Source organism: Bombus impatiens, unplaced genomic scaffold (genome assembly GCF_000188095.3).
Source record: "Bombus impatiens unplaced genomic scaffold, BIMP_2.2 scf_0098, whole genome shotgun sequence".
Lineage (NCBI taxonomy): Eukaryota > Metazoa > Arthropoda > Insecta > Hymenoptera > Apidae > Bombus > Bombus impatiens.
In genome coordinates, this window is record NT_176517.1 from 340481 (window position 1) to 368314 (window position 27834).

A 27834-nucleotide genomic window follows, 5' to 3' on the forward strand; every position below is an offset into this window, starting at 1 on the left:
TTATTTGTATTAAATGACATTTGTTACAATGATGATCAGGCTATTATGATCGTTTGGAAAGTATCGTTTATTCGAAATTTGAGTAGCATATAATTTCAACAAATGTTCGACTTGCATCTCGACCTCGATAAATATTCTAATACACCAGCAAGGAGAGGATAATTTCCAGGAAATATTACATTCGAATAAAAGTCAACTGATCAGAATAGCCTGAGATAGATGAAACCAATACATATTGTATTGTAATAAAATACTATATAGTTCCATTTAGAAAAACCTCAAATGATTCAACAAAGCACTCTCGATATTTTAGAGAAGATAAAAAGCTTCAAAATTCTCTTGTCCACTAAGAAAAAAAAAACAAAGAATTTCAATGTTCTTTTGTCTATTCGAGAAGAAAATAAAATTTTATCCAATTTTATCCAAATTTACTGTCACTCACGTATCCCAGTAAATAATGAAATATGATTACGGTGAATTGATCGTGTATGTACCAAAAAGGATAACTTGTACGTAAACCTACGTCACAGGAACTACTAGAGACGAAACTATCGTTTCACAGATTTGCCGCTGGTTTCTGTTTCACTGTCGTCTACGCTGCGCTCTTAACGAAGACAAATCGAATATCGAGGATCTTCAATGCGAGCAAACACAGCGCCAAGAGACCATCTTTCATATCTCCACGATCACAACTGATCATTTGTTCCGGTTTAGTCTTCGTACAAATTTTAGTTAACGGTGTCTGGATGATAATCGATCCAGCTAAAGCGATGCATCATTATCCAACCAGAGAAGACAATTTGCTCGTTTGTAACAGTTACATTGATGCCAGTTACATGATCGCCTTCGCCTATCCTATCATGTTGATCGTCGTTTGCACCGTGTACGCTGTTCTTACCAGAAAAATCCCAGAAGCTTTTAACGAGAGCAAACACATCGGTGAGTATATATACGTTTGAGCATTGCCGTGTATACTGTGTATACCTGTCCAAACCTGTAGACCAATCATTGCGTCTAACTCCTTCATAACTTTTTACTTCTGTGCGTTTCAATGAGAAACTTAGAAAATCGAAAAAAAAAAACAATGGGCAGTATAGTGACGCAAATATTACAGATTTCTTAGAATAAAGACATTTCTGAAAGTCTTCAAAATTTCAAATTTGTCTGCCATCCATTGTGTTTAATCCTTTCACTGCTACCGAAGCACATTGAATCGCTTCAATTAAAACGTATAATTTAAGCAAAAAATTTTACAATTTTTGACATGGTCACATTTTTGTAGCAACGAATGCATCAAGCCTTTTCCATTTTGTATCGAATCTCCATAGTGATATCGAAGTCTGACGTCTTTAAATTCCACGGTAGAACCATGTCAACCTTTTACAGAACTCGTTAAAGCTAGACGCGCAATATTTCCCGACAGAAAATTTTATTAGCGGCGCAACCGGGTACTCTCGCAAAATTTAGGTCTGAAAGGCTTTAAGACTGCAAGTTGGAATATAACTCAAGCGCGAGGGTTCGAGCGATAAGTCCGCGTCTAAAACACTGAACTTCCCTTGAATCATAAACTTCAGCCTCCTTTTGTAGAATGCTCTTGAACGCACATAGAATCTTTAGACATTAATGAGAATAGTTCACTTGGATCTATGAGAATCGTGAGACGAAACAATGTGAGTAACGTTGCTGGTTTAGAATTCTCTTTTGTGCTCAAAAACTGCTGACTGCTGACAAATAAATATTCCGTTGCATAAATAAATTTGCATACGTATGCACAAATTTATACATGTTTCCTCTGTAGGTTTTACGATGTATACTACGTGTGTGATATGGCTGGCTTTCGTGCCGCTGTATTTTGGAACTGGAAACAATGTCGCGTTGAGAATCACCTCGATGTCAGTCACTATAAGCTTATCCGCATCCGTAACTATAGCGTGTCTCTTCAGTCCTAAGGTAATTTAGTTGACGATTTACTGCGACAAAATTTAAAATGTATAATGAGCTGCAAACTTTAACATTACGTTACTTTCCGACAGTTGTACATCATTTTAATACGACCGGACAGGAACGTGCGTCAAAGTATGATGCCAGCTAGATACAGCACGACGAAAAGTTCTGCAGTCACGGCTACCAACGCTTCTAGCATGATAGCGCCAGTTACATTGACTGCGGCTACCTGCGACCAGAATAAAGCTGTCAAGAAACACATCGCCACTACTATAGACTGCTCGACTCAAAGCGAATGTGAGTATCCTCGACTTGAAATATTATTGAGAGATGATTTGAGAAATTGGAGAAAACCATATTGTTAGATTCTTTCATTTCTGAGAAGATTAACGCTTTCTTGTAAAAATTCAATATTCGAAGAGAACAGTTTCTTCAAGAACTTAGAATTCTTTCCATCGTGTGAATTACACGTCTTCTCGTGGCGAGATGCTGAGGAAAACTAATTACTTGATTAATCGATTCTTCTTTCTTAAGGCTAAAGCCTCGTACAAATTATTCAGTAATCAACTCTGTTGTGCAAAAGTAATTTGAAATAAATTGATAAATTACACTGTGTCAAAACTCTGTAAATTTGTTATTTTTCTTTCGAGCTTCAAGCGGAGCTGAAGTTCTTTTGATGTGAAAGAAACAACAGTTACTAACTGACGATTGTTAGGCTCCTTAAACTAACAATAAGTTGATTTTCTTTAACTTTATCACGAGCGAACCACAAAATTCTTTCAAAAAAAATAATTTCTTATATCATTCTGATCCGATATTCTGATATAATTCTATATCCTTCCTTACTTTCTACGGCTACCTCTTAATAAACTTTTTGATAGACTCAATCTATTTTCTTTTTATCTAGGTGATCTGTTTCTCTCTAATATTGTTTTTAAAAGCTTCAATAATTCATGCACAATCTTTCTCATAATTACAGACATTTCAGCAAGCACCAAACACATTTAAAAATCTATTAGTTTAAGAGAGATTACTTAAATTCAAACAAATCCTATGTTCACATAACAATATATCACAAAATTAATAATTTTAACAAATTTTCGCTTCAACGTTAAAGTCTTTTACGAAATAATTCCTCTAAATGGTTTAATATTTTTCAAAAAAATACGTTTCTTTAATTTTTTTTAGAGTATACACTCTAATACATTACATTTCCCGAGCAAAGCATTTAATTATCAACAGAGATTTTTAATTAGACAACCGGCTGCCTAGAACAGTTTTTTAAAAACTACTAAGGTTAAAAAATTATTTTTTATAACGCGTAACGTTCTTTATATATTCTCATAAACACACCAAACTGTTCCCTACATTAAACTTAAACATTTTTATTCTTTGTGCGAATTAATTAAGATCCTAGTAACAAAAACTATCTTTGTCTACGTTTACTTTTCTTCCGGAAAAGAGAAGCTCTAGCATAATAAATTTCAAATTTTTGTTTCAAAATACTCATCGTATTACATCATATCATGTGTTTACAATGATATCGCAGAAGAAATGTATCTAATTAAATCATGAAATTGTAGAATCACGACAAGGACTATTTTCGTAGAACTGGTCAATTTTCATTCGGCTATAAATCAGAATAGAAATTATTTTGTATAATATTAATTCCATCATACGAGTCTCGTTTCTGACTGCGTATTTGAATGTATTATTGCCTTGGTTTTATAGGGATTTTCTATGGAAAATTTAAAGAAGCAAAAATGCGCACATAATATGCAAAACGTTATAAGATGTCCAAAGTGCGATACTCGTTAAATAATATATTTAATAGTCAAAACAAATTTCCGCTTAAGTTCTATTTTTCCATATGGGTTTATACAATTATGGATTTGTATAAATGTCTGCAATCTAATTATGAGCTTAAATTTTACATATCTGATAACGATCGTTTTTGTTATAAATCCCTCAATTAAAAGATATACTTGTTTATAGATTACGAGCTGAAGGATCAGAAAAATGGCAAACCATCACCCCCTGTCGTTTCCCGATCCACTCAGACTACTACCAATAACGACAAAGATTCGAATGCAGTGATATCAAGCAAAGAATCGAAGGAAAGTACCACAACAACGAAACAATTGAATAACAACGCGCGAATAGGAAACGGGCCAGTAAATCAGAGTGAGGTTTCATTATAGCATCAAGTTTCCATAGAATCAGCAATTTTGCCGGCGACTTTGAAACCAATTTCAAAAAAACCCGTGGTAGTTTGAAGGGACGCAAAATGATATTAACAAATATGACGTCTCGATATTTTGTAAATACGACCGAACGTGCTTCATCATATCGATATCGATACGCATCGTACGTTTAAATTCTCTTTAAGGCTACGCTTTGAACGATGTTACGGCTGGATGAAGATGAATGTGCAAAAAATATCGTATAAATTCTGCTATCGTACGTTCAAAACGAATCATAAACGATATTGAAAATTCGTCTCGTGTATGGACGATGCTGTTAGCCAAAAAAAAAAGAAAGTATCTCAAATGGAATTAAATTATCGAGAAACAGGATAAAACATATGGAACGAAACGATATTCGAAGGGTATTTAAGAAATTGGGAACATCGATTTTGTTAATTACCATAAATACACGAGATCACGAAAGCGCTAGATGCAACAAATTGCACCGTGCCAGACGCATAATTATCGATCATGATCAATTGTTAAGTGGCGTTTTAAAAACTGCTCTGGTTTCTTCTGTGATCATAGCGTAATACACGTAATAATCACGTGAGATACATAAATCTATTTTGTACATACACTATCATTTCATAACGTTTGTGCACATTAACACGAACCATTTATCTGTTAATTGAATTAATTGAAATATTGTAAATATCGTTAGTCGAATTCGTTATTGTGTATAAAAGAAGAGGAAGCAGGTTACGTATGTAGAAAATATCGTTGCCAAATACGATTACATCTAAACGATCTTCTATTAAGAATTTTTGTAAGAAAAATATTAAAAAAAAAATAAGTAAAGACGAAAGAAACGCTAATCGTTCGAGAATATTATTCGTCGATTGTTCTGTACATAAATTTCTCTCTGTAAATATTCAATGAAATAACACACACACATGGGTCATTCGAAAGGATAATTACACGATTCGAAGCTAACAGCTAACAATATCCTTAAAAAAAGAATTTCCAAGTGTGACTGTACGAACGTAGACCCTTAGATAATCGTTTCTTCTTTTTTTCGATATTTTCTCTGCAGACTATAGGAATTGCTACACGTAGAATTAGAAAAAAAACGATGCAAAGATTGCGTATCGATCGGAAACATCGCGAAACGTTTTCTCGTAACATCTAGTCACCCTAATTTTAATCTAACGTTAACGCTTGATCTCTACATAACGAAAGAGAAAATCTAAGCAAACCAACGATGAAACATATGTTTCGTAGACACTCTAATGTACATACATACGTTAAGAACTCCTTTTCGTAGAGTCGCGGTCATACGATAAACATATCCAATTTAACTCGTGTACGTAGTTGTTTTTCGATAGCGTTAATTATTCAAGAAATAAGAGTTGTCGACTACTTCAAACAATTCGTTCTGAACCGTTTTATATAGCGTCGACCTATTCCCGCGCGTGTGTATAAAAGATTTGTAAACGTTTTGAATTTTTATAGAATCGAAAAGGGTGTTTTACGTGTCGTACTTTGGATACAAATAAGCCCAGTATCCATCGTTTGGCACTGACCCTGTGTTTCTTTAAAAAAGCAAAATCATATTCAACAACGATGCTTGATAAGATAAAAAGTTTAACAGATAGCCGAGTGTTGGAGTTAATTAACAATTTCATTCAATAAAGAAATTCTGGACAAATGAAAGCGTAATCACTATATATATGATACAAATACGTGGAACGTAAATGTATTTTGACTGTTGTTCGAACGATTGTATTTGATTTGAGAGTATGTAAATACATTGAAAATATGTGATTGTAGGTACATAAAGACGATACCGTTAAGTATTAAATTATGAAAACGAAAACATTAGTTCGTACGGAACCAATTTAGCCGTAATTAATTCCATAAGAGTTAAGACTTCGAATACAAGGTTAAAATGTCACGCGTTGAAGAATTTTACGATGCAATGCAATGACAATGTCGAGAAAGAAAGAAAGAGGACTCTAAACTAGTTCGCGCGAACTATTTACGATTTAAGGATATTTTAAATACGTACGAACACTGCAGTAGAAAGACACAAATTTACATGATGTTACATTAAATTGTATGTATGTATTCGTTGAAATGATCGAAAGATAACGAGAAAGAAAAACAGTCGTCGAAATAAAATCACGATCGTGGAAATTATTTTATCCATTCATATTATCTTGTTCCTTTTGTCCCTGAATTTAGTAAAGAAAGCTTGTTAGGCACGGTTATATTCAACTTTTGATTTCCATGAGCACTGGGCCCATTTTCAGCCTTGTTCGGATAAGCCAAGTTATCTGAATTCGAGCAATTTAATTCAAGTAACTAGAAACTTCGTTACTAATATCAACCCGTTATTTTCTTGACTTGAAATATTCTTTTATATCTCTTCACTGGACTTTGTCAATCGAGTCACTTGGTTTCGAATAATTTGAAATATTTTAATAATGCAAACATATCATTTTCTTCGATTTTAAATATGCGTTAAAGTTTCAAGAAAAGCTGAGACTTTAAATTATTCCTTAACTTGAAAGGAATGATAATAATTATATTTTCAATTTCGTACTTACTTATATTGGTTCCCAAAATCAAATTTGTCCAAACTTTGTATTAAGCCATATTTCACATATAATATTTTTATTATATCTCGTTAACGTTTGACATTAACAATAACAATCACTCTCTTCAACGCAATATTCCTTTAGATATCCATTTGAAGTCAGGTTACTTGAATTCAAACGACTTGATTTCAACTAACTTGACCAATTTGAACGAGGCTTTACAATAATGACGTGTTAATTTTTAGGATCTGTTTTATTTCTCAAAAAGTACAAAAAGGTTACAGAGAAAAAGATGCACTGTACGTATAATGATGTGGTCACAGACAGACAGACAGACAGACAGATAGAATCCAAGATCGAGTTGGTGATACGCCACGAGGTTTCACCTAAGATGAACTTCTCAATTTGGCTCATCGTTCAGTTCATGGTGCCTTACCGGATTAGTGGATCCTGAAAATCCCCATTAGGCGTATCATTTGTGACTTGCACCTATTATACACATTGTTAGATTGTGAGAAAAACAGGATAAATTAAGATTTTCTACTGTTAAACAAACGCCCACTCTAGGACAGAATAAAACTTTACCATGATTTCCGGTAGCATTTATTTCCAATAAGCTAGATACAAAAAGCTTATCTACGAATAATGAAAAGTGTAAAAATAAGGAAAATTCCCATAAATCGAAACGGGAAACTGATATTGATACTATTATCTATTTTAAACTCCTATTTACTCCTACGCTAAGTAAATACATCTACAAAGGGAATATATTACGAACCAAATTTATTTTAAGCCTTACGATCACTCGTAGCACACAGACGTGAAGGAAAGGCGTTAAAGGGTGCAGAGAAATAGAAAAACCTCGCTAAAATAAATTATCTTTTTATTCCATTAGCAATTACAACGTTTTGTAATTCGACTGACATTTCTTGTTCACTAAGCAACGTGTCGTTCGTATACCGTTTACATCCTCCTAAACACACAACCTTCCCTTTTCTCTTACTTTTTTTAATAACAATGATCGATCCGACTAGTTACACTTCATCACCTCTCGTGACGGCTACGTTATATATCGTCTTTGTAGGGAAGAAAAAAAAAGACAATACGAATGTTAACAGAGACGATGAAAACGATTAATACTGTATGAGACACATTTAAGCAATTCATCACACTGAATTCTAACGTCATCCAATGATGACAATATTCTGTGTAGGCACGGTACAATAACAGATATGCAGATTCATTGCAACAGCTATCAGACTTGCCTATAAAATTTGTCAAATCCCTGTTTCGTTATCATTCACACCTTAAAACGCAAAATATAAAATCTTTGGCCTGACTAAAAAAAGCTCTCGTACATGCTATACGTTTTACAAAAATTTGAAAGCTCATTCGTTATAAAAGTACCTTTCTTTTTCTTTCATATAAGAGAATGTTCGTCATTTTCTCTCATTTTTTAAGGTATCGATGTGAGGACGATCACAATTGTGTTTTTCCATGTATCATGTGACATGTGACATGGTTTCGTTCGCGATTTACATTTGTCTGCTTTGAATCGCTGACAATAGATTACTAATTCGATATTAAGTTTAGTTGCAAGTACGTGTTTACAACGATTTACTCAATAATGCTCGGTAATTCTCTTTGACAATAATTTTAATTTCTTAACCACAGCTAATCTAGTGTGCAGTAAAATAGAGAATTTGCGATTATACGATGAAAAATTCTTATACTGTTCAATAATAATGACTGAATTACTTTTCTAACACAAAGTCGCTAAATTAAAATATACTTAGTTTTCCAAGAATGTCAATGATAAAATATAAAATTTATTAATAATACCGATTCGAAACCTAAAGCCAGGTACAACGTACAAATAAATTTATAATTTTCCTTCGTTCTCAAATATTTAAGTTACCTTATCCTCGCATCTGTTAACTCAAGTTATTACTTTAAAAAGAACGAATAAATTCGTTTATATATTACCCTCTCCCACTTTCTTTCGATTTTCTCTAACACATAATATAAACGACAATTCAGAAAAAATTTGCAACTTTAATGTAACAAAATCTTCATATAAATATCATTAAACAAACATAACAGTGACTTATAATGCCATATCTCATTACATATATTTACAAGATTCTCTTTTAAAATTAATAAAAATTCAATCCATCTAGAATCTGGTATGGTATGCCAAAATATGACAATGAACTTTTCCCTTTGTTCACAATGGTGCTTCTTAATTGCATTACCATCATTGTTTATCGCAGTTTTACATAGGCTTGCAAGGGTTTTAATGCAGATTACATGTAACAACTACAATCCTGTCATCGGTGAGATACATTTTATATAATAAAAGATTACTGAATTGTCTTCCAGAACTTACCACTGCCTTTGATACCTTTGACCTTTTGTTGCTTCTTCTTTGCATCCGGTGGAGCTGACAATGCTTCCCTGCTTGATTCGCTTCCAGCAGATCCAGAACTGCCTCCGGCCATATCAGCTTCCTGCACACCACCACCTCCAGCTTGTGCAGCAAGTGACTTCTTTATGTTAGCAATCTAACAACAGAAAAAATAGAAATTTATCAGCACAAGCATTTGTGTTTTATCAGAGTACATGTTACTTACATCTCTCTGTATCCTTTCTTTATGATAAGTAGCCTTTTGTTTTTCTACGTTAGCTCTTGTGACTTGTTCCTCGATACATGCTAACACTGTATCACAAGCCTGACCCCAAGCAGCTAATGTCTCAGCCACAACACCTGTATCGTCAGGCCTAACATCGCGTCCTAAACCAGCATAATCCACCTCTAACTGTGAATTTTTTTGGTCTAATTTACCATGTATTATGTCTGCATAGATCGCTTCTATTATTAAGTCCTCTAAATCTCTAACATTTTTTATATCTAACTCTTCCAATAATAAAGAATATGGTATGCATCTGGACTTTGTGGCTAATGTTACAATGGTCAGATGTTGGAGCTTTTTCTTTTGAGTGGCAGTCAATTCTAAAACCTTATCTTTATTTTCTAAATATTCTTTATAAGTCCCATAGGCAAATAAATTCAGAGTATTCCAATACTGAACATAAGGTCCATTCTCTAATTCTTTGATATTAGGCATATCTAATAACTCTCCAAATACATGCACTCCTGGTGTCTCTACCGCTTGCTTAATAAGCTCTATGGCAGCTGCTCCTTTGGCAGTTTTTGCTAACAATACAAATTGCTCCAAAGGATTGCTAGTTGACTTTTCTGTGGTAGTTCCAGCAGTCATATTGAACCTGTTGAATAAACATTAATCAATGGAATAAACCAACGTGTTGGTACCTAACGAATCTCCTAAAAATAACCAAGAAAAATCCGTTACTATAACCACAGACTTATAAAGTGTCTATTTATAGATTTGTAATTCATTCAGACTTAAAAGTAACATTATATATGATAGGTTAGAAACTGCTCAATCTTCATATACTCTTCGCTCTAATATTATTACCGAGATTCAAAAGCCATTTCGTTAATCAAGAAAATTTAAACAGAGCACACGTTCATTACATAAGGTGAACTTACTTTGTTCGATGTTTACAAATATCGAATGACTTTCCCTATCGTATATGCTTTCGGAAGTGAGCAAGCATGTATGTAAATACAATCGTGCAAGTCGTACCACAGAAAAGGAAATGGTACTTTCACCAGATGACGATCTCTACGAACTATTGTCTTACGAAAAAGGCGAATGAAGAATGGACAACGACAAAATATTATACAGAAGAATTATTGAAAGAAAAAACTTGACCCAACATATTTCAAGAGAGAATCAATACGTTCTTTGCGAAGTTATTTCGTTTTACGTGGATGTTGCCAGTACTGACAAACACTGGCTCGTGCTTGGGATAACTTCAATGTGTTGTACTCTGTTTGACAGAAGAGAGGGGAATGTGTTGTTCTCCGCGAATGCGAACGGTTTATGTTAATAGTCTTTCCAAATGATCGTGCTGTTTGATGGGAAATAGTGAACGGAAAAATTTCAAGATTGCAGTTCGTCGGACGATACTGCGCTTGAAAATTCCTGGCAACGGATAGTACAAAATGAAGCCTTTAATCGAGTTCGAGGAATGTTTGCGAGACACGCCAAAGTTTCGGTGAGAATCACTTGAAAAATCTACGCTTCTATCTCTGTGTTTGCTTAGTGTGCTCTACTCTGTTGCACTCCATGCACGCGCAACTTCGAATAATATCACTTAATGCACCACATTGATAATGCGTTTGATTAATAAAAATAAGTATCTTGCGAATATTACTTTCTTATTTCGTAGATCCTGCATCGAGGAAGTAGAGGCAAACGTTGATCTACTCGAACAAAAATTAGACAAGGTATTCATAAATAATTTATAAAAAAAAGAGAAATGAGGTGAAAAAGATATGAAAGTTTTTTCTAGCCATATTATATTATTTATAGTAATGTAAAAAGGTTATGTTATTTCGTATTACTCCAAAATAAATTATTGATACTATAAATTACTAAGGGAATTTAAATGTAATAATTTTAACTGTCAATCTATTTTGACAGTAGTTTCCTGCATTGTCAATTACATTGTAGTAGACTATGTTACATAAGCAATCTCATAGCTATCAAAAGAATTATTGTAATAATCATCTATTTTCTGAGAAAAGCTAAAAATAAAAATCTTTACAGGTGTTAAAAAACTGTAGCCAGATGATTGACACTGGAAAACTTTTTGTAGGACAGCAAAGGTATGTTATGATTTGTAAATTATATGTAATTAATGAATTGGAGTTACATCATGGTTAATAGATCTTATAACAGAGCCATAAATATTTGATTGGTTGTATAAAATATGTCATTAAGGAACTACTGATCGTTTCAAGTGAAATATATTCAATGATAAAATGGAAGAGGGTGATACCAAGCAATAGAGAAGAGTCAGGAAACATATGAATTACAGCTCTGTTGAGAATGACTCATACATATGGTAGCCAGTTTAACATATACAGTGATACAGATGAAACACTTGCTGCTCAGGGATTATGCACTTCCTATTGATCTTTTATATTATGTTCAAATAAAAATATTTTTTTGTAAAACAAACATTTTTGTATTATTTTAAATACTTTTTAATATAACAAATTACCCTTAATGTTGATATTTAATTTATGTGATGACTCTATTTCTATTTAGAATTTTTCTAATCTATTTATTTAAAAAGATATTAAAAAATTATTGTATGCATTGTTTTGTTTCCAGCCAATTTGCCAATAGCCTGTGGGAATTATCTCTTTACTTTACTGATGATTCAGAGATAATGGCCTTACTCAATAAACTAATTCATGCTTTACAAGAAATGAACAAGTTCCATACTATTTTATTAGATCAAGCATCTAGGACAGTAATTAAAGATCTTAACTCATTCATCAAAAGGTAATTTAACTAATTAATTACATAATCATATGTAATCTACATATTTATCTGTATACACATGTAACATTCTTAATATTCTTATTGTTCTTATATAACATTCTTATTATTTTTTAGTGACATTAAGAGGGTGAAAGAATCTCGCCATTACTTTGAAAAAATCTCTGCAGACTTAGATATAGCATTAAACCGAAATTCCCAAGTTCCAAAGTCCAGACCGGCAGAGTATGAAGAAACTTCAAATATTTTATCAGCTACGAGATCCTGTTTCCGGCATACAGCTTTGGATTATATACATTCTTTAACGATGATACAAGCGCGTAAGCGACATGAAATATTGGGTACCCTACTTAATTATATGAATGCGTGTATTACTTATTACCATCAAGGTAGCGATCTAGCGCAAGATTTGGATCCATTTCTAAAAGATCTGGGGGAGAACTTAATTAAAATGAGGGCCGATTCCGTAAAACTCGAGAAAGAAATGGAAAATCGGCATATTTACGTTACGAATAGAGACTTAATACCTTCTCCAGTACCTAGTAATCCTAAGATGGAAGGCTACCTCTTTAAACGCACTAGTAATGCATTTAAAACGTGGAACAGAAGGTGGTTTTGTTTAAGAGACCATCAACTAGTATATAGAAAAAGGACTGGTGATAATGATTTCACTATTATGGAAGAAGATCTTCGTCTTTGCACTGTGAAACCAGTAGTTGACTGTGATAGAAGAAATTGTTTCGAAGTATTAAGTCCTACAAAGTGAGCAGTCATTAGTAATCATAATACAATTTGATATAGTGATAGATTATTTTATGGTTATACAGTCATGAATTTTCTATTTAGATGCTTTATTGAATTAAATAACTTTAAAGAATAAATTTAACTTATAGAAGTCACATATTACAAGCTGATAGCGAAGAAGCTTATTTAGCATGGGTAACTGCCATGCAGCAAGCGATTGGTGCTGCCATTCAAAGAGGTATGGGTGCTGGTACTATAGTTAGCATACGAGAATCACAGTCACAAAATGTTAGAGGATCGAACAGGCAACAGACAAAACCGAAATCAAGGTATATATCAAAAACTGTACTGAATAATTAATTCAATTTAAACCATATTTTTAAAATATCATAATTAATTTTGTTTTGTATAGAGTCTGGGAGCAAATCCTAAAAATTGCTGGAAATGATACTTGCTGTGATTGTGGTGGTGCTAATCCAAGATGGGCCAGTATCAATCTTGGAATTACACTTTGCATAGGTATAAATCACTTTTTCACGATAATGATAATTAAATTTTCTTTAAAACTTTCTTTCAACAATTCTTTCTTTTCAGAATGCTCTGGAGTGCATAGAAGTTTAGGGGTTCATTATAGTAAAGTTCGTTCTCTGACGTTAGATGACTGGGAACCAGAGATACTAAAAGTAATGGCAGAGCTTGGAAACACTGTAGTGAATAATGTTTATGAAGCTCTACCAATACCTTCTAATATTATTAGAGCTACTCCAAAATGCAATGGGTACGTAACACTAGCATAAAAAGCAATACTCACTCTTCTGCCAAAGGTAATAAATCTGATCAAAGTATATAGCTGAATGTTTGTTGTAAATTGACAGTAATATACGTGAAGCTTGGATAAGAGCAAAATATGTAGAGCGTAAATTCGTGAAGCCTTTAAGCAACATGATCTCGTCTGGGCAACACACGAGTCGCGATAAAATGCATTTTCGCAAATGGAGTGTCCGTAAATTGCGTCGTCGACCGCGGAGTTGCGACAAAATCGATAGCGCTAACCGCAACAAAACAACAACGTTATCATCCGTAAAAGAGGGTCATCATTCGACGAGCTCTGACGACAGCAAATATACATCGATCGAAAGTTTGAGTTCGGTCGATAAAGCGAAGAAAACCGAGAGAAATTCATTAAGCTCGGACGACAGCACGAATATGGATCTAAAGAATGATTCTACACTGTATGGGAAAATTTTAGCACGGCCACGTAGCGACATAAACGAAAGTAATCCTAAGGCTGTCGATAGCAATACGGAATCGAACATCGAGAACGAACTTCTTATTCCTGAAATCAAGGACAATACGATTGCCACGAGCAATTCGGAGAATAGCCTGTCGATAAAAAGCGAAGTGTCCTTAAGCACAGAGGTATCTGATGTGAAAGATACGTTTGAGAATAAAGACGCGGGAACGGAAAAGCAGTGTAAAATAGAATCCGACGTGTTAATGTTCGGATGCGATTTACCAAAGCCAACGATCGATAATAGCTTAGAATTAAGTTCTGACCAAGATTCGACTGCCGGCGAAGATGAAGAGTTCACAGACGAGGAGGATATCGAGAATTTGCATCCTGAGATGCTTCTTTACAAAGCTGCTGCAGCACACAATCTTCCTGTGATGTGCGCAGCTTTGGCAGCTGGTGCTGATAAGTCATGGACGAATGTTAACGACAGAGGAAGAAACGCTCTGCATCAGGCAATTATAAGTGTAAGTATACAAATTGTTGTCTAAATTCTTTGATAATTTAATTTTGTCTAATACAGGGTTCTGTGATGTCTTGTGAATATCTGATTCTGAATGGAGCACGTATTAATTGTCAAGATGCTGATGGGAAAACACCACTGTACTTGGCTACAGAATTAGGTATATATCTTTTTCTGTTTGTAATAAATTCTATATTTTAAGAAGTTTACTATAAATTTGGTTATTTGTTTAAAATATCTAGGCCATACTGCCCAAGTATGTTTGTTACTAAAACATCGCGCCGATCAACACATCGAAGATGAAAGTGGTGTAAAGCCACTGTCAATAGCTGTAAAAGAAGCTAATGCGGACATTGTTACGTTGTAAGTGCGAAGTAAATTTATTTTATTAAGGAAATTTCATTGTAATTTCATTTTATGTATGTTTCAGATTGAGACTTGGTCTTCTAAACGAAGAGATGAAAGACTCGGAGATCGGAATCAGCGGCGATGAAACTTTCAACGACGTCGTTCGCGACTTCAGCCAGCTAGCTTGCTCTCATCCAGAACGACTGCAACGACGAAATGAAAGCAACAATCCGTCGCAACCGCCCGAATGAGGTTTAAGAACGTGCAAAGTTTATTTGCAAAATCTAAAAAGCAGGCTACAACGGAAGGAGAAGAAGGAGTGCGGTACATCGAAAATGTCGTCTTTCAGTTCCTTGCAGGGTAATAAAGTTGATTAATGAGTAATGAAGTAAGTACGAAGAACGTGATCCGAAGCTTTACGATATAAACAATCGAAAACGAGAAACAAAGACAACACCGTGGAAGTCGTACCTTTTAAACTTTGATCTCTGTGCGACAAAGGTTTATTGAAATTTATTAGCATTTTGTATTCCTATTAAAGAAAAAGAGAAAACAACACATAGCTAGAGAAGTATCACATGTACTGCGCGCGCGCGAGAGAGACAGAAAGAGAGAGAGAGAGAAGAAAGAAGAAAATATTATATTTTGCTTACACGGGAAATTTACGCTGTCCAGTGATAAAATATTAAGATGCATCTTTTTGTATACCTTCCCTCCTGGTTTCCTACCAAATATACAGAAAGAAATGTCGCGATAATAATTTGTGCGCGCGCTCTGTATATATTTTAAAGACGATCTTACAGATTTAAACAAATTTCACAACAGATATACCATATAGCATAAATGCAACCTGGAATTTGAAAAACTTTTACGAATACCTATGGCAAAGTGTAAATTGTATTACTAAGTAGATATTTATATATCGTTTATGTGATACGAAAGATACGTGACAAAGTAGTTTTAAATTCTACATCATGAAAAAGTTAATGGCCGACGCGTTTTCGATATGATATGGTCTAGCGGTGGAAGAACAATTTTATACATATATCTGTTTTTATATACTTAACACTACCAGCGATGTATGTGCGACTGGTACTAAGAAACTTATTCTTTTTTTCTTTTTTTTTTTTAATTAAAAGTAGTGATTTCGATGCTATATAATTAGCATCGATTTAATTGTGACATTATAAATACATAGAATTATGTAGTTTATCTAATAGTTACATTTATAAAAAATTGTAAACTGCACCTATTAGATTACCAAAATAGAATAACAATAATTCTATATAGTTCCGTATTATATATATATATATATATCGAATTTGTTGCCAAAAATTAATCATTTGTACATACAAACTTGTAGATCTGATCGCTATCTGATGTTAATTCTTGAACAAATGCTTTACTTGTGCAAATCCTCTAAAGTTAACACTCGAGAAACATTATTTAAAGAAACATATAAAAAGTATTTGCATTTACAACATGTTTATAACAGGTTCAATTTCATTCTGCTTGCTGCGTTTTATCCATTTAGGACGGTTGAATTAGTGTTCTTTGTTTGTGACTTGTACAACGAATAAGTTATGCTTCCTTTTGTGCATATTTTAATACTATATAACTAACTATGTTGAACAGTATTTATGAGAAATTTATAGAGTAATGCATGATTTTCAGTCTACTTGTACGTAATAGAAAAAAGAAATTTATATAAGAATTGAAAAAAAAGAAACAATACCAATCATTGTTGAATATTTTTTCATTGTTTAAGTAGAGAGGCTTTATTGATAGTTACGATTCAATGGTACAATGTTGTGATCATTGACATAGCTTTGTAAAACTTCTTTCGACGAGAGTTTTTATGAAAACGATGGGCGAATGATTTTCAGGTTTGATATATTTTTTTATTTGATATAGTATTACCATAGTTTCTTTTTCGAATCTGGTATTCGATTATTCGATATAAGAATCTTGTTTAATTAAGAAACAAGACTACAGTGGCGTAAGCATAATTCTAACGAAATGAGATACTCATCGTTGCACAAGCGAATAGCAGCAACAAAACTCTTCTATAATCTATTTTTTAATCTACGATATACTAGTATTTTATTACTTGTTGTTTTTACAACGCAAAGTAATTTTAAGAAAAAACAAAGAAATCTTTCGATTTCGTGACTGTGCGTTTTTCTACGCTTTGTTACGAATGATTTTTTATTACTCGAATTTTCATATATTATAAAAATTCTTTTCGTATGAAAAAATTAATTCTAGTACTTGTACTTTGTACTTAGTTCTTTTTTTTACCCGTTTTATACGTACAATTGACAGAAAGGAAGGACGTTTAAACTAAAGGAAAATAACGATATTACAAATTGTTTCCATTACGAATAAAAAACGTCTTCCAAGATGACAATTTCTTTTCTAGAAATGGTAATATCATTAATCGTATAATTTCTTAATTGTAGAATCTTCTATTTGTTGAAACGTTGACGATTATTGTAGAATCGTCACCAGTTACTGCCTAATTGCGAAACGTTGTTACAATAATTCCGCGGTACATACGTCTATAGGCAAGTTAAACAAACAGTATGGTTTCTCTGCTGCGCGACATTGTAATAAAATTGTAAACAGTCTAATTCATGTATCATACTTATACACAAACTTTACGTCATAAAGCAGTGATTATGCAAGTATACGTATTCTTTTTAATAATCCTTATCCTCGTAACTTGACGTTACAAATATTACGCAAATCGAGAAAGAAAGCAGGAGAAAGGAGAAAAGATGTTTAGAAAAAATCTATATCTTTCACGAACGCGCGTTGCAATTAAGCACAATCTTTCAATTCTTTCCGTTATTTTATCAAATTTTGTGTGAATAGAAGGAACTTACGCAACGCTTTATTTGTTGTGAAAACGATCGAAATTACGGCGCAATTTATGAACCGTAGATTGATAAATCCCCCATTAAACGAAAGAAGCGCTTATGCATCGTGTACGCATAATTTACGCGTTGCTCTCTTGCCAAGTTGCGTAAATTAATCCAAACGGGTCAATACCCTATCGCTGTATAGTTATCACTGTGTGTTCACACACATTCGTCCACGAATGCCCAAACTAATTTATCACCAATTTTTCTATCTTATATGTGAATGCTCCACTTTTCGTTGCTAGCATTTGTGTATTTACGTATTCCGTAAAGATAAAACGTACGAAATACGTCATCGCGTGAAGCGTTTCTTTAAATACCAAAATCTCAATAAACAGATCGTTCATCGAAAACGTAATTATCCATTAATTATCTCTATCCGTCAAAAATTAATTATGTAGCTATTAAAAATGCTGATTTCTAATTTGTCAAGATTGCCACTGAAATTATACGTAGATAATTACTAAGAAGGAAAATTTCTACTGTAATCTTCAGTTTTTTCGAATAATCGAAACTGGTTAGGCAATTTGTTGCAAATTAATTGGAAAAAATGTATTCAGCATAGAAAGTGGAAACTATGGTCAGCCATCGCAGTTGCACAGTGATCTTCTGCCTATTCATTGGCTTGAAAATATGAAAACATCTCGGCCGTTGTCGATCACCAATCGTGGATTGGCTCGAGGATGATAGCAATGATAAGAAGAAACGTAGTCTCATTGGTAGAACGTGCCCTTCTCGTTGACTGATAAAGCACGTTGTTTGTCAATGTATCAATCGCACGCATTGGGACAAGTATGCAATCTCTTCACGCCATTGATCCACTGTGTTCACGCATTTCTTTCATTCTCTCCCTTTTGCTCATTACCGAGCCTCACGACGAGAACGTGATAATTTACGCTTCATAAAATTCAACTTTTTAAATATACGATAAAAAAAAATTGCTACGTATGTGAAAGAAATGACGGATAGAAAATTCCAGTTCTAATGGAAGAAAACGCATAAAGTGAAAATCGCATACGATGCACAAAGATAAGTCCAATTAAAAGATGAAAATAACAAAGTGTTGATTTCTAATAAAGAAAGATAGAGGATAGAGTGTTTGTAAGGGAATCCGCGATCCGATTCTCGCTCGAAGAGCATGATAATGATGCACGATTCTATCCATCTGTAACTATGGCGGCAGGCAGTCTACGATGCCTAGAAGAGCTCCTATTTCGAACGATTGCGGCCTCGAGAGTTTGCATATGTCATTCCACGCTTAGCCAGCATCGCTAATTCTACTGACAGATACGAACAAGCGGCCGGCCCGATCATTAATTTAGCACGGCCACTTTCACGATCCGTTCTTTGAAGAAAACCAACGTCACCGGAATTACAAATTAGCCCTGAACGACCCAGCAACCTTCAAGGCTCCGCGAGACGAGCCGCGAAATGACTTACTCCGATCGTGGACTTCCAAGAAGGCAACCCAAAGAAGAAATTGATTGCACGGTAAAAATGAACCCACTTACTAACTTGCACGTTCGCTCTTGGAACAATAGTTCTAAGGTTAGCCGAGAGAATATATATTTATACGTTTCTTTTCTCACAGTCTAGGGGCAAATTACAGAGAAAAAGAGAGAGAGAGAGAGAGAGAGAAAAAGGGAAGAATGGAAAGGGAATTTGCATTGATAACCAAGGGGTTCCTTTCGAATTGTTAAACAGCGAACCGGCAAAACTAACCAATACGATGCATCCATCGGTGTAATTTATTTTTTACGACACCATGAAAGAAAGTATGAATTATAGCATTGATAAGACCGCGGGCCTCTTTTGGTTTGAAGCCGTGTCATAAATCAAGCCTCCTGCAAAAAGTTTCAGCACAACTACAATTGAGATTGGCCATGGGCCACGAACGAACTTTTTTCTTCTTTTTATTTCCCTGTCGACTTTATGCTTACTAGCTTCGCGTCGAAATCGACAATAAAAACCGAACCGACGAACTTAATCGTGCACAGAAGAGAATCGCTAGCAAGGCGTAGCTATTTAGTTATACATAATACACGTTAAACGATTGTTACGCGAATCTTTTGCTTTTGCATATCATTTCACTTAATTTGCCTGTGGTTTCTTCCGCTAGTTTACTTCCGAATACTTCTTAATCCTTTAAGAAATATTTTTGATATACAACAGAATTAACGACTTTGACACTTTTTAGAAACGAAAGTTATGTTTCAAAAATGGATTTTTATCTATACACAATAGAAAAAATTGTTTATTAGTAGAATTAGTGGAACTAAATAACAATTTATATATTATCAACATCCTCAATATTTTTGCAATGCAAAGGGTTAATATTAAAAGGTTAATATTTCTTAAAAAATTTCTCAATATCTGTATTTGGCAAAAAGTAATTAATGTTTTATTCAACCCTTATTTCAGTCGAAAGTTTTTTAAGTTTGAGTCTCTACTAATTATTTAACGCTTTTACCTCCAAATTTACCAGAACTGTAATTTCCTTTTATAAAACGTCTATTCTAACGAGTTCCATCGTATTAATTTCAAACTCTTATAAAAATCTTATCTTACTTACGAGACTATCTAATGGTAGAGAAAAATTCTTCGGATCTTTGGAATGATAAATCCTCTAATTATTCCAGCGTAGAAGACTTTGCCCAGTCTGATCAAAAGGATTAACGATCAATCTCGAGTTATAGCGGCAACATTCTTTTCATCTAGCGATTTTTCACCGAAGGAAAAAGACTTCGATGTGGGCGTCGAAATATATTTATGTATGTGGACATTTCTTGCGTTCTCGATATAACGCGAAGTGCGTAGATTCTCCGCCGAATGGAACTGGCTGCGTAGAAGATTAGAATGAACCGTAAAGTCCGACGTCTGGTCGATCGACGAAATTAGTATCGCTTACTCACCCTACTAATCACACACTGTCTGGCTGGCTTACGAAATTCTGGGTTCCTCGTACTCGACACCGGTCGCGACAAAACAACTCTGTTTCCCTATGCTCCTTTCGTCGGCTCTCTCTTCGATCCATACCTTCAGTATCCAGAGAAAAGCAAGTTTTTCGATCGATCCTTACGTCCAAGTGAAAAAATAGATTTAATTAGTGAGAAACAATAGTCTTTTTTTGACAAATATCTTTTACACAAAGATCTCTTCTACATTTATGTGTACAAGTTTGTACATTGTGAATTATAACTTTCAAAGATTCTCTTGTACGATAGTAACAATGTTGATAATAAAAAAGATAAAAGTTTTCAAGTAAATTTTACAAATTGAAGGTCAATTGGTTTGTTGTAATAAATCTTTATGTTTGTAATAATTCAGACAAGTAGTTTAGAAAAAAGAATTTTTCTTTTTTACTTAATCCATTCAGGACCAATATCGCATTAACGCAACATTTTGTTTGAAACTTTCTTTTCATTCAATTTACGTTATTAAATTATATTTTTTACTATCGCTTACGAAGGAAAATTTCAAGGATTCGATTATATTCCTTTTTATCGCAATTTTTTTCCTGTACAAATCCTACAATTTTATGAAATCTGAAGATATCGAAGAAATTCTCTTTGAATCATAAACATTTTCTTTACGTTCCCAATTTGTACGGCGATCTTCTGAAAAGTATCTACTATTTTTAATATATTTTTCTATTTAGGGAAAATGTACTAACTACTTCATACTTTTCTATATCATTTCACACCTTAGTCCTTAATTTGGATCATGAAAGAGGTTTATGTTGAACCATCGACGGTCAACGAGGCGCGATACGTGTGAAGTAGGAAAGATGACTTACGATGGAAAAGAGGAAAGGTGGAACAACGGCAGAGGGAAACACGTTCGATGTTTCGCCACTTATAAATTCAATTCTCGTTAGAAGAGGCCGCGAAAGAGAAAACCGGGAGGAGAAAGGGAAGAAGCGAACAGATTTATAACATCCAGAATCCCCAGACGCAACCGTCTTATGAAACTATTTTTAGGTGTTTTTAGGGCCTCTCGAATTTAGGCCAGGTTTCTCAGAAATCGGGGGAACGAACGTGCGACAATGATAACGATACACACCTACGCCGATGACCGCGTTCGATCCACCTGTGATTTAATGAAAAATCATCTCCTTCGAATTTTCTTACATGCGAACGCATGCCGTTTTGTTACACTCGCGTTTAAAAATACGAGAACACTTGCTTGATTACGACAAATGTTTGTAAAAAATTATGAAAAATTCCATCGAAAGCGAGTAATAAATTTATCAAGGTTAATAACATATTATAATTCAGAGACTTCAAAGATTCAGAATGTACATAATTTGATTATTTATTCTGTAGAAAATTTGGAAGCGATGGGTGATTTAATACTGGCAATTTATATATTTCAAACACGATTGAAAATGGCAAATGTCATCCTACTTTTGAACAAGGGTGCACACTGTGTATATACACATCGATCATTTTGATATTTTCGACATTATTTTCGACGCGGTTTTCATTCTTGCTTATCTTAAATTATGGTGACCTGTTGAATACGGAGACTTATAATATAAAAAGGAAAGGAAAGGTACGATCAGGTGGAGAAGAGATCGTTGGAATTCGCGATTCACGCTCGCGATTCGCATTATCGTTGCTAGAGGCAGATTCGATCTAGCAATTTCGCGCTGCCGAGCCGTTAACCCAATAGCGATCGATTGATCCTTGTTAAAGTCATTCGCTGTGATCTCCGCATAGCGAACATTCCACGTGTGAACATCTGTTGCCAATCTGTTCGATCGGACGTCACACGTTTAATGTGAATTCGTTCGTCACCAATTTATTAGAAAGAAATTAGTTTACGAAACAAGAGACGCGATTTAATAACACGAAGATCGCGTCGATGATCTGAACTTTTCGCCGTTTTCTTTAACATTGCTCGATTTATTACACGCTGTATTGTTTTGCATGAAAAGAAGATTTTATCAAGTTGCTACAATTGTAATTGATCTATCGTCAGTTATCAAGCATGCTAATGGAGGAGAAATTTGTTATAAATCACGCGTGCTCAATGTTAACAAAGTATATAATAAATTGATCATCGTAAATAATAAATTTTTTAATGCATAAACTACTTAAAAAAAATTCAGGTACTGTAATAGTTTCACTGCAAGGATTTTTAATTCTCATAAACCTATAATAACGAAACTAGTTAAAAGAATGCATCGAATTATCTGGAAATGATGCTTAATATATATACCAATCTAATACATGATTTATCGGAGCTTTTACAATCGAATGGATGCCTCCACGATGATAATGATGAAATTTCTCAAAGGTATAAAAAATCTATCTAACTTCCTCGTGCTATCGCGATGGTGATTAAACTCACGCGAGGTGATTAAACCAAGGCGATTTAAAGAGAAATCACACACCTGACGCATAGTTAGTCTTTAAAGTACACACGCTGGTAGTAGAACGCAGCGGGAATTCGACGTAGTAAATTGCCCTCTTTTAACGGTAAAATGCGTCTTTAATTCATGTATCAAGACTCGTGCGTACGTGCGTGCGTGCGTGCGTACACCTGTAGCTGTGTTGTTACGTCATTTTCTTCAGGATATATGAAAATCGATCTGATTAGCATCAGACTGATGGATCATCGCGTGCACCTGTACTGCGGTTTCGCTCCAATTTCCAACGATCAATCGATACGTAGTACATTGGTGTATTGCGCGTTTATAACCGCAATTTGGTTGATACGAAGCAACCAGCGTGGGAAATCGCGGTGATGCTTTCTAGAACGATTTATTGCGCTGCTACCGATTCCAGCAATCTTCATCAATTTGTTAACCCTTCGCATTCCTTTGCTTTTCCTCAGATCCATTTCTTTCACGCATTACCCATATGTACATCATTGTACATCTATTTTCGTAATAGATAGGTATTCACGGAATAAAAACTGAGGATAAGTTTTAGAAAGACAGCTATAAAATTTGTTTTTTCACAATTTTCATCCGGAGATAAATAGCATGGAATTAATTTGAAAAGTATTCTTCGTAATCGATCATTTGTAATTTTATTATACCGCCAGTAAAGGATTAGAAATAATATTTCGCCATTCGATATGAAAGTAGTGAGAAAATAAATCATAAATATGAAACAGTGGCAATACGAGAATTATTCTTTTATGTTTTATATTATTTACATTTAAAGCAAAATTTGTATTTATTTTCTATTCTATAATTATTACTGCTGTGATTCAGAGATGCTCTTGGGTTATAATGCTAATCCAAGGGAATTAAATACGTCCATTAAAGAATTCGCTGACATCGACGATCTGATCGATAACCAAAACTTAAGATCAAAGTTGCATCACTGGAGTTCGCTGAACTTGTCCAATCGGGCGATAACGGGATCCGCGAAATTATCAATTATAATTCCATTAGCACGGGATCATAGTGTGATAAAAGGCGACTTACGGGCAAGCAAATAGGTCAATATTGCGATGAACTGCACGATTTCTGACCTAGACAATGTGTTAAGAATATTCTGCATCGTTGACGCGAAATTAGATTACACGCTTCCAACGAAGTCAATAACAAACTGTACATGACACACTTGTGGCCGTTCATAATTACACACGGCATAGTGCATTTGTGTGTACGAGTGGCGTGTATAAAAGTCGTAGAAGATGCGACGAATTCGTGGAAAGAGTCGATATCCGTGACGATACATACCCCTGTATCCATGTATCCAGCCAGCGAGAAAAATAAAATGATAATTCGATATTATTCGTAGCCTATTAATGGCGGACAATTGATTCGATCGTCACGATGTTTTCGGTTTCTTATGCGCAGCCAAGTATCCGAAGTACACGTATCATCAGTGTGATAAACGAGTTCCTCGCTCGTTCAGTCGATTAACGTTTAATTGAAATCACGTAATGCTAAGCATAATCGTTATATCAATGTATCGATCGATTAAAGGGTGAAAGGAAAAATCGTAGCTGCCAGGGTCGAACAGGATGAACTATAAAAAATAAAACGATTCTAAGTTACTCAGAAAAGACGAATGAAGTAATTCTCGGTCGTGGGTCGGTACCATTAGCGTCATGTGAAATACGAAGTTTCCGCTAGATCAATAATATTTACATGTTAACAGACACTGACGTAATATTTTCGTAGTTAGAATGTGGCAAGATAGATCAGTTATCAATATCACGTTGTGCGTCTGTAGGGAAAAGAAAATTTCTTGAGAGAGGATGATACGTATTTGAAAACAAACTCTTCGTATTCCTCGTCGTCTTAATTTTCCATCGGGACATTGAATCGAGTTGGAAATTGAGTTACTCTACGAAGAATATAATTATTACTAGACTGCGGATGTCGATAGAAATTTATATTTTCACGAACGTAATTAAACAAATGAAACCTACTTAGGGATCTGTTTTCTGCGCTAAATATCATAAGAAGTATTTTATAATTTAGATATTTTGTATAATTCTGTACTATTCTGTGCAACTATTCTGTATTATTTGTAAACCAAGGCAATGGAATTTTATTCAAAATAGACAGAATCCATTATCAATGAACGGAAAAAAAATAAATTATTTCTGTATTTCTGCATACAGATAACGAGGTGCAGCGAGAATTTTTGTTCAAAGAATGTTTTCGATTACGAAATTATTTTATCACGGAACGATAATGCGCGACCCATTATTTCTTTCTACAGTAAGAAAGATCGTAAAGTTGGACTAAACTGCACATTGCGAACACAGGCTGCATCAGCCACGCGACATTCCCGGTGTCCGACACAGCTGGCCGTTCCTAACGCCTTGCCTAGTTCCATCGAAAGCCTGTCCAATTGTGCGATTCGAAAGACCGGATACCGAACTGTCGCCGACTATCGCGAACCATGTTGACTTCGAAACCCGGAGACTAGTATTTCAGAACCTCCGCCAAGCGACTGCTTCATTGCTTTTCGTTTCACATGCCGATAATTTAGCCGCGTTGCTGGCCAGACGTACGAGCTTCCTCGATTCAGAACAACTGCTCTCCTACCATCGAAATAATTCGTAGTAATTGCGTTTCATTCATCGTTACATTGTCGGAGACTATTTCCAGTCATTGTTTGCTCGAACGACAGACTGCTTTGACCTAACAAATTCCTTTCATTTTTAGCCATTTTATGTTAGACACGCTCGATCTTGTCACATACCAAATCGATCAATCTCCGCTTTCTATTTATTTTTTAATTTCGTTATTTAAGTGCACGATTAATATCCAATTTTGAAGAAATAAACGACTTACTTTCGTAAGTTCATTCGTCGCAATAAAATGGCACAAATAATGGTAAATACCACAGTGAATCTAATTTCTTTTCACGGAGTCGATCAGGATAGTTTCTAAACTGCTCGTCTAATTATAAAGTAACGTTGCAATGAAACAATCAACAAAAATGTACTTTTCGAGTCTTCGTTTTTTCTATTATTTCGCTGGAAAACTCTATACCTATAGGTATTTATTCGCGAATTGAAAACTTTGCTTATGTGTTTGGAAAGACGTTTGGATCGCGACGAATACGAAATTACAAAATCTGACAATTTCGACAGGTGGTGCTGAAAGTATGTACGAGTTTCTATCGTAGCTCGAGCGTTCCCCATGATGCGAGGATTTGAAATTTCAAAGTCGTTACTTTAGGCAGATATACTACGTAAAATGAGAAGGCAAACCGTTGCAATCTGATCGAACGACTGACAGACATTCGTCACGTGTGAAGAACGGTGGTCGTTTTTTATTTAATTATAGCTTCCAAAAAAGCGGGTGGTCTTTATAACAATGCTCGTGGCGGCTGGCTGGCAGGCGATTTGTGCGTCTAGACGAGTCCCCGTGTTCTCGGGGCTGTCTCTTCTGCTGTGTGTTGATTCAGCGTAACCGATTTAGCCTAACCTACGTGATGGGCACACTTATACCGTCTTCTCGCCCGCCGATACGCATAAATTTCACGGACAGACGAAACAACCCCGACGACGAGATGAGAACTCACGCCGCGCGTCTACACACGGCAAAGGACGTGGATCGGAGAATCGGTGAACGAGCTGATGCCATCGTGCAAGTCATATCGTAGCGATTCGACGATTTTAAAGGTAACGTACGAAGACCACAATTTGATGTCACTTGGTTACCAAGAGGAAATAGTTTTATACATTGTACATAGTTATGATAGGGGATACAACCTGTTAGATCCAAAGATATGCATAAAGTGCAAAGAGTATCTGCATATCGTTGCGTTTATTATAACATTTATATATTAATTAATTAAGATCCAGTACTTTTATACGAATATGAAAATTTAGTAATATGAAAATGAAATCCGTAACGTGGTAAGAAAATATTTTTCTGCCCACTGTACGAGTGTTTCGAAAACTAAACCAATCATCTTGACTTTCTGCAAATTTTACAACTTTTTATTATCTTCTTATGATGATAGGTCATTTCCATGAATCTATTCGTTGTAGACGTACCACGTGTATAATAATGAATTCTAAAAACAACATTGAAAAATAATACTTGTAACATTATCTTTTTCCCGTATTTCTTAATTTATGGAGTTAATCGGTGTGATTCTTAAATAAGTTTAAGTATGCTTCTTAAATATAGATACTAAATCAACAAACGATATCGAGGGCACAAGAGATATGACAATCGACATATTCAAAATGCTTAAGACAAGTGGCAAAGACACTTTTTACACATGCTTAGGACATGCTTGATAAAAAACATGACTTTTTAAGTTCGTCCATGTGGCCGTCACGCTATCTTGTCTGTTTCATGTACAATGAGTTTTTATGTGAATCTATCAGAAGAGATTATGTAATAGGAATTCATAGATTTTTTTCCAACGTCTATGATTTTTCGTTCAAACAAT

At 34.6% G+C, this 27834-nt stretch overlaps 3 protein-coding genes across 7 annotated transcripts in view; 2 read left to right on the top strand and 1 right to left on the bottom strand.

Moving 5' to 3' along the window:
• LOC100747957 overlaps positions 1 to 6218 on the top strand; it is a 261408-nt gene extending 255190 nt beyond the window's left edge. Inside the window, exons 13-16 of the mRNA XM_033318454.1 lie at positions 563 to 939; positions 1799 to 1950; positions 2034 to 2241; positions 3940 to 6218. Coding sequence (XP_033174345.1) covers positions 563 to 939; positions 1799 to 1950; positions 2034 to 2241; positions 3940 to 4145 — 943 coding nt within the window. The 3' untranslated portion in view covers positions 4146 to 6218. The remainder of the gene's footprint in view (positions 1 to 562; positions 940 to 1798; positions 1951 to 2033; positions 2242 to 3939) is intronic.
• A 749-nt stretch (positions 6219 to 6967) lies between these two features.
• LOC100746720 (COP9 signalosome complex subunit 7b) lies at positions 6968 to 13910 on the bottom strand. Of its 5 annotated transcripts, none has more exons than XM_012394683.3 (4): positions 10234 to 10608; positions 9367 to 10021; positions 9123 to 9297; positions 6968 to 7183 (listed from the first exon to the last, which is right to left on the bottom strand). In XM_012394683.3, the coding sequence occupies exons 1-4, from the start codon at positions 10248 to 10250 to the stop codon at positions 7134 to 7136; spliced, it is 897 nt and encodes a 298-aa protein (XP_012250106.1). In that variant the 5' UTR covers positions 10251 to 10608; the 3' UTR covers positions 6968 to 7133. The 5 variants fall into 5 exon arrangements, with proteins under 5 accessions (XP_012250106.1, XP_003486113.2, XP_024220241.1 ...); XM_003486065.4 differs by having other exon boundaries at positions 10308 to 10604; XM_024364473.1 differs by lacking the exon at positions 10234 to 10608 and adding an exon at positions 13730 to 13910 and having other exon boundaries at positions 6972 to 7183.
• On the top strand, positions 10627 to 17710 carry LOC100746600 (arf-GAP with coiled-coil, ANK repeat and PH domain-containing protein 2). Its single transcript, XM_003486064.4, has 12 exons — positions 10627 to 10879; positions 11054 to 11111; positions 11434 to 11492; positions 12004 to 12177; positions 12292 to 12936; positions 13068 to 13247; positions 13331 to 13437; positions 13513 to 13696; positions 13794 to 14676; positions 14733 to 14832; positions 14915 to 15035; positions 15103 to 17710. Exons 1-12 carry the CDS (start codon positions 10827 to 10829, stop codon positions 15269 to 15271), a joined length of 2733 nt encoding a protein of 910 aa, XP_003486112.1. The 5' UTR covers positions 10627 to 10826; the 3' UTR covers positions 15272 to 17710.
• Positions 17711 to 27834: the final 10124 nt, after the last annotated feature.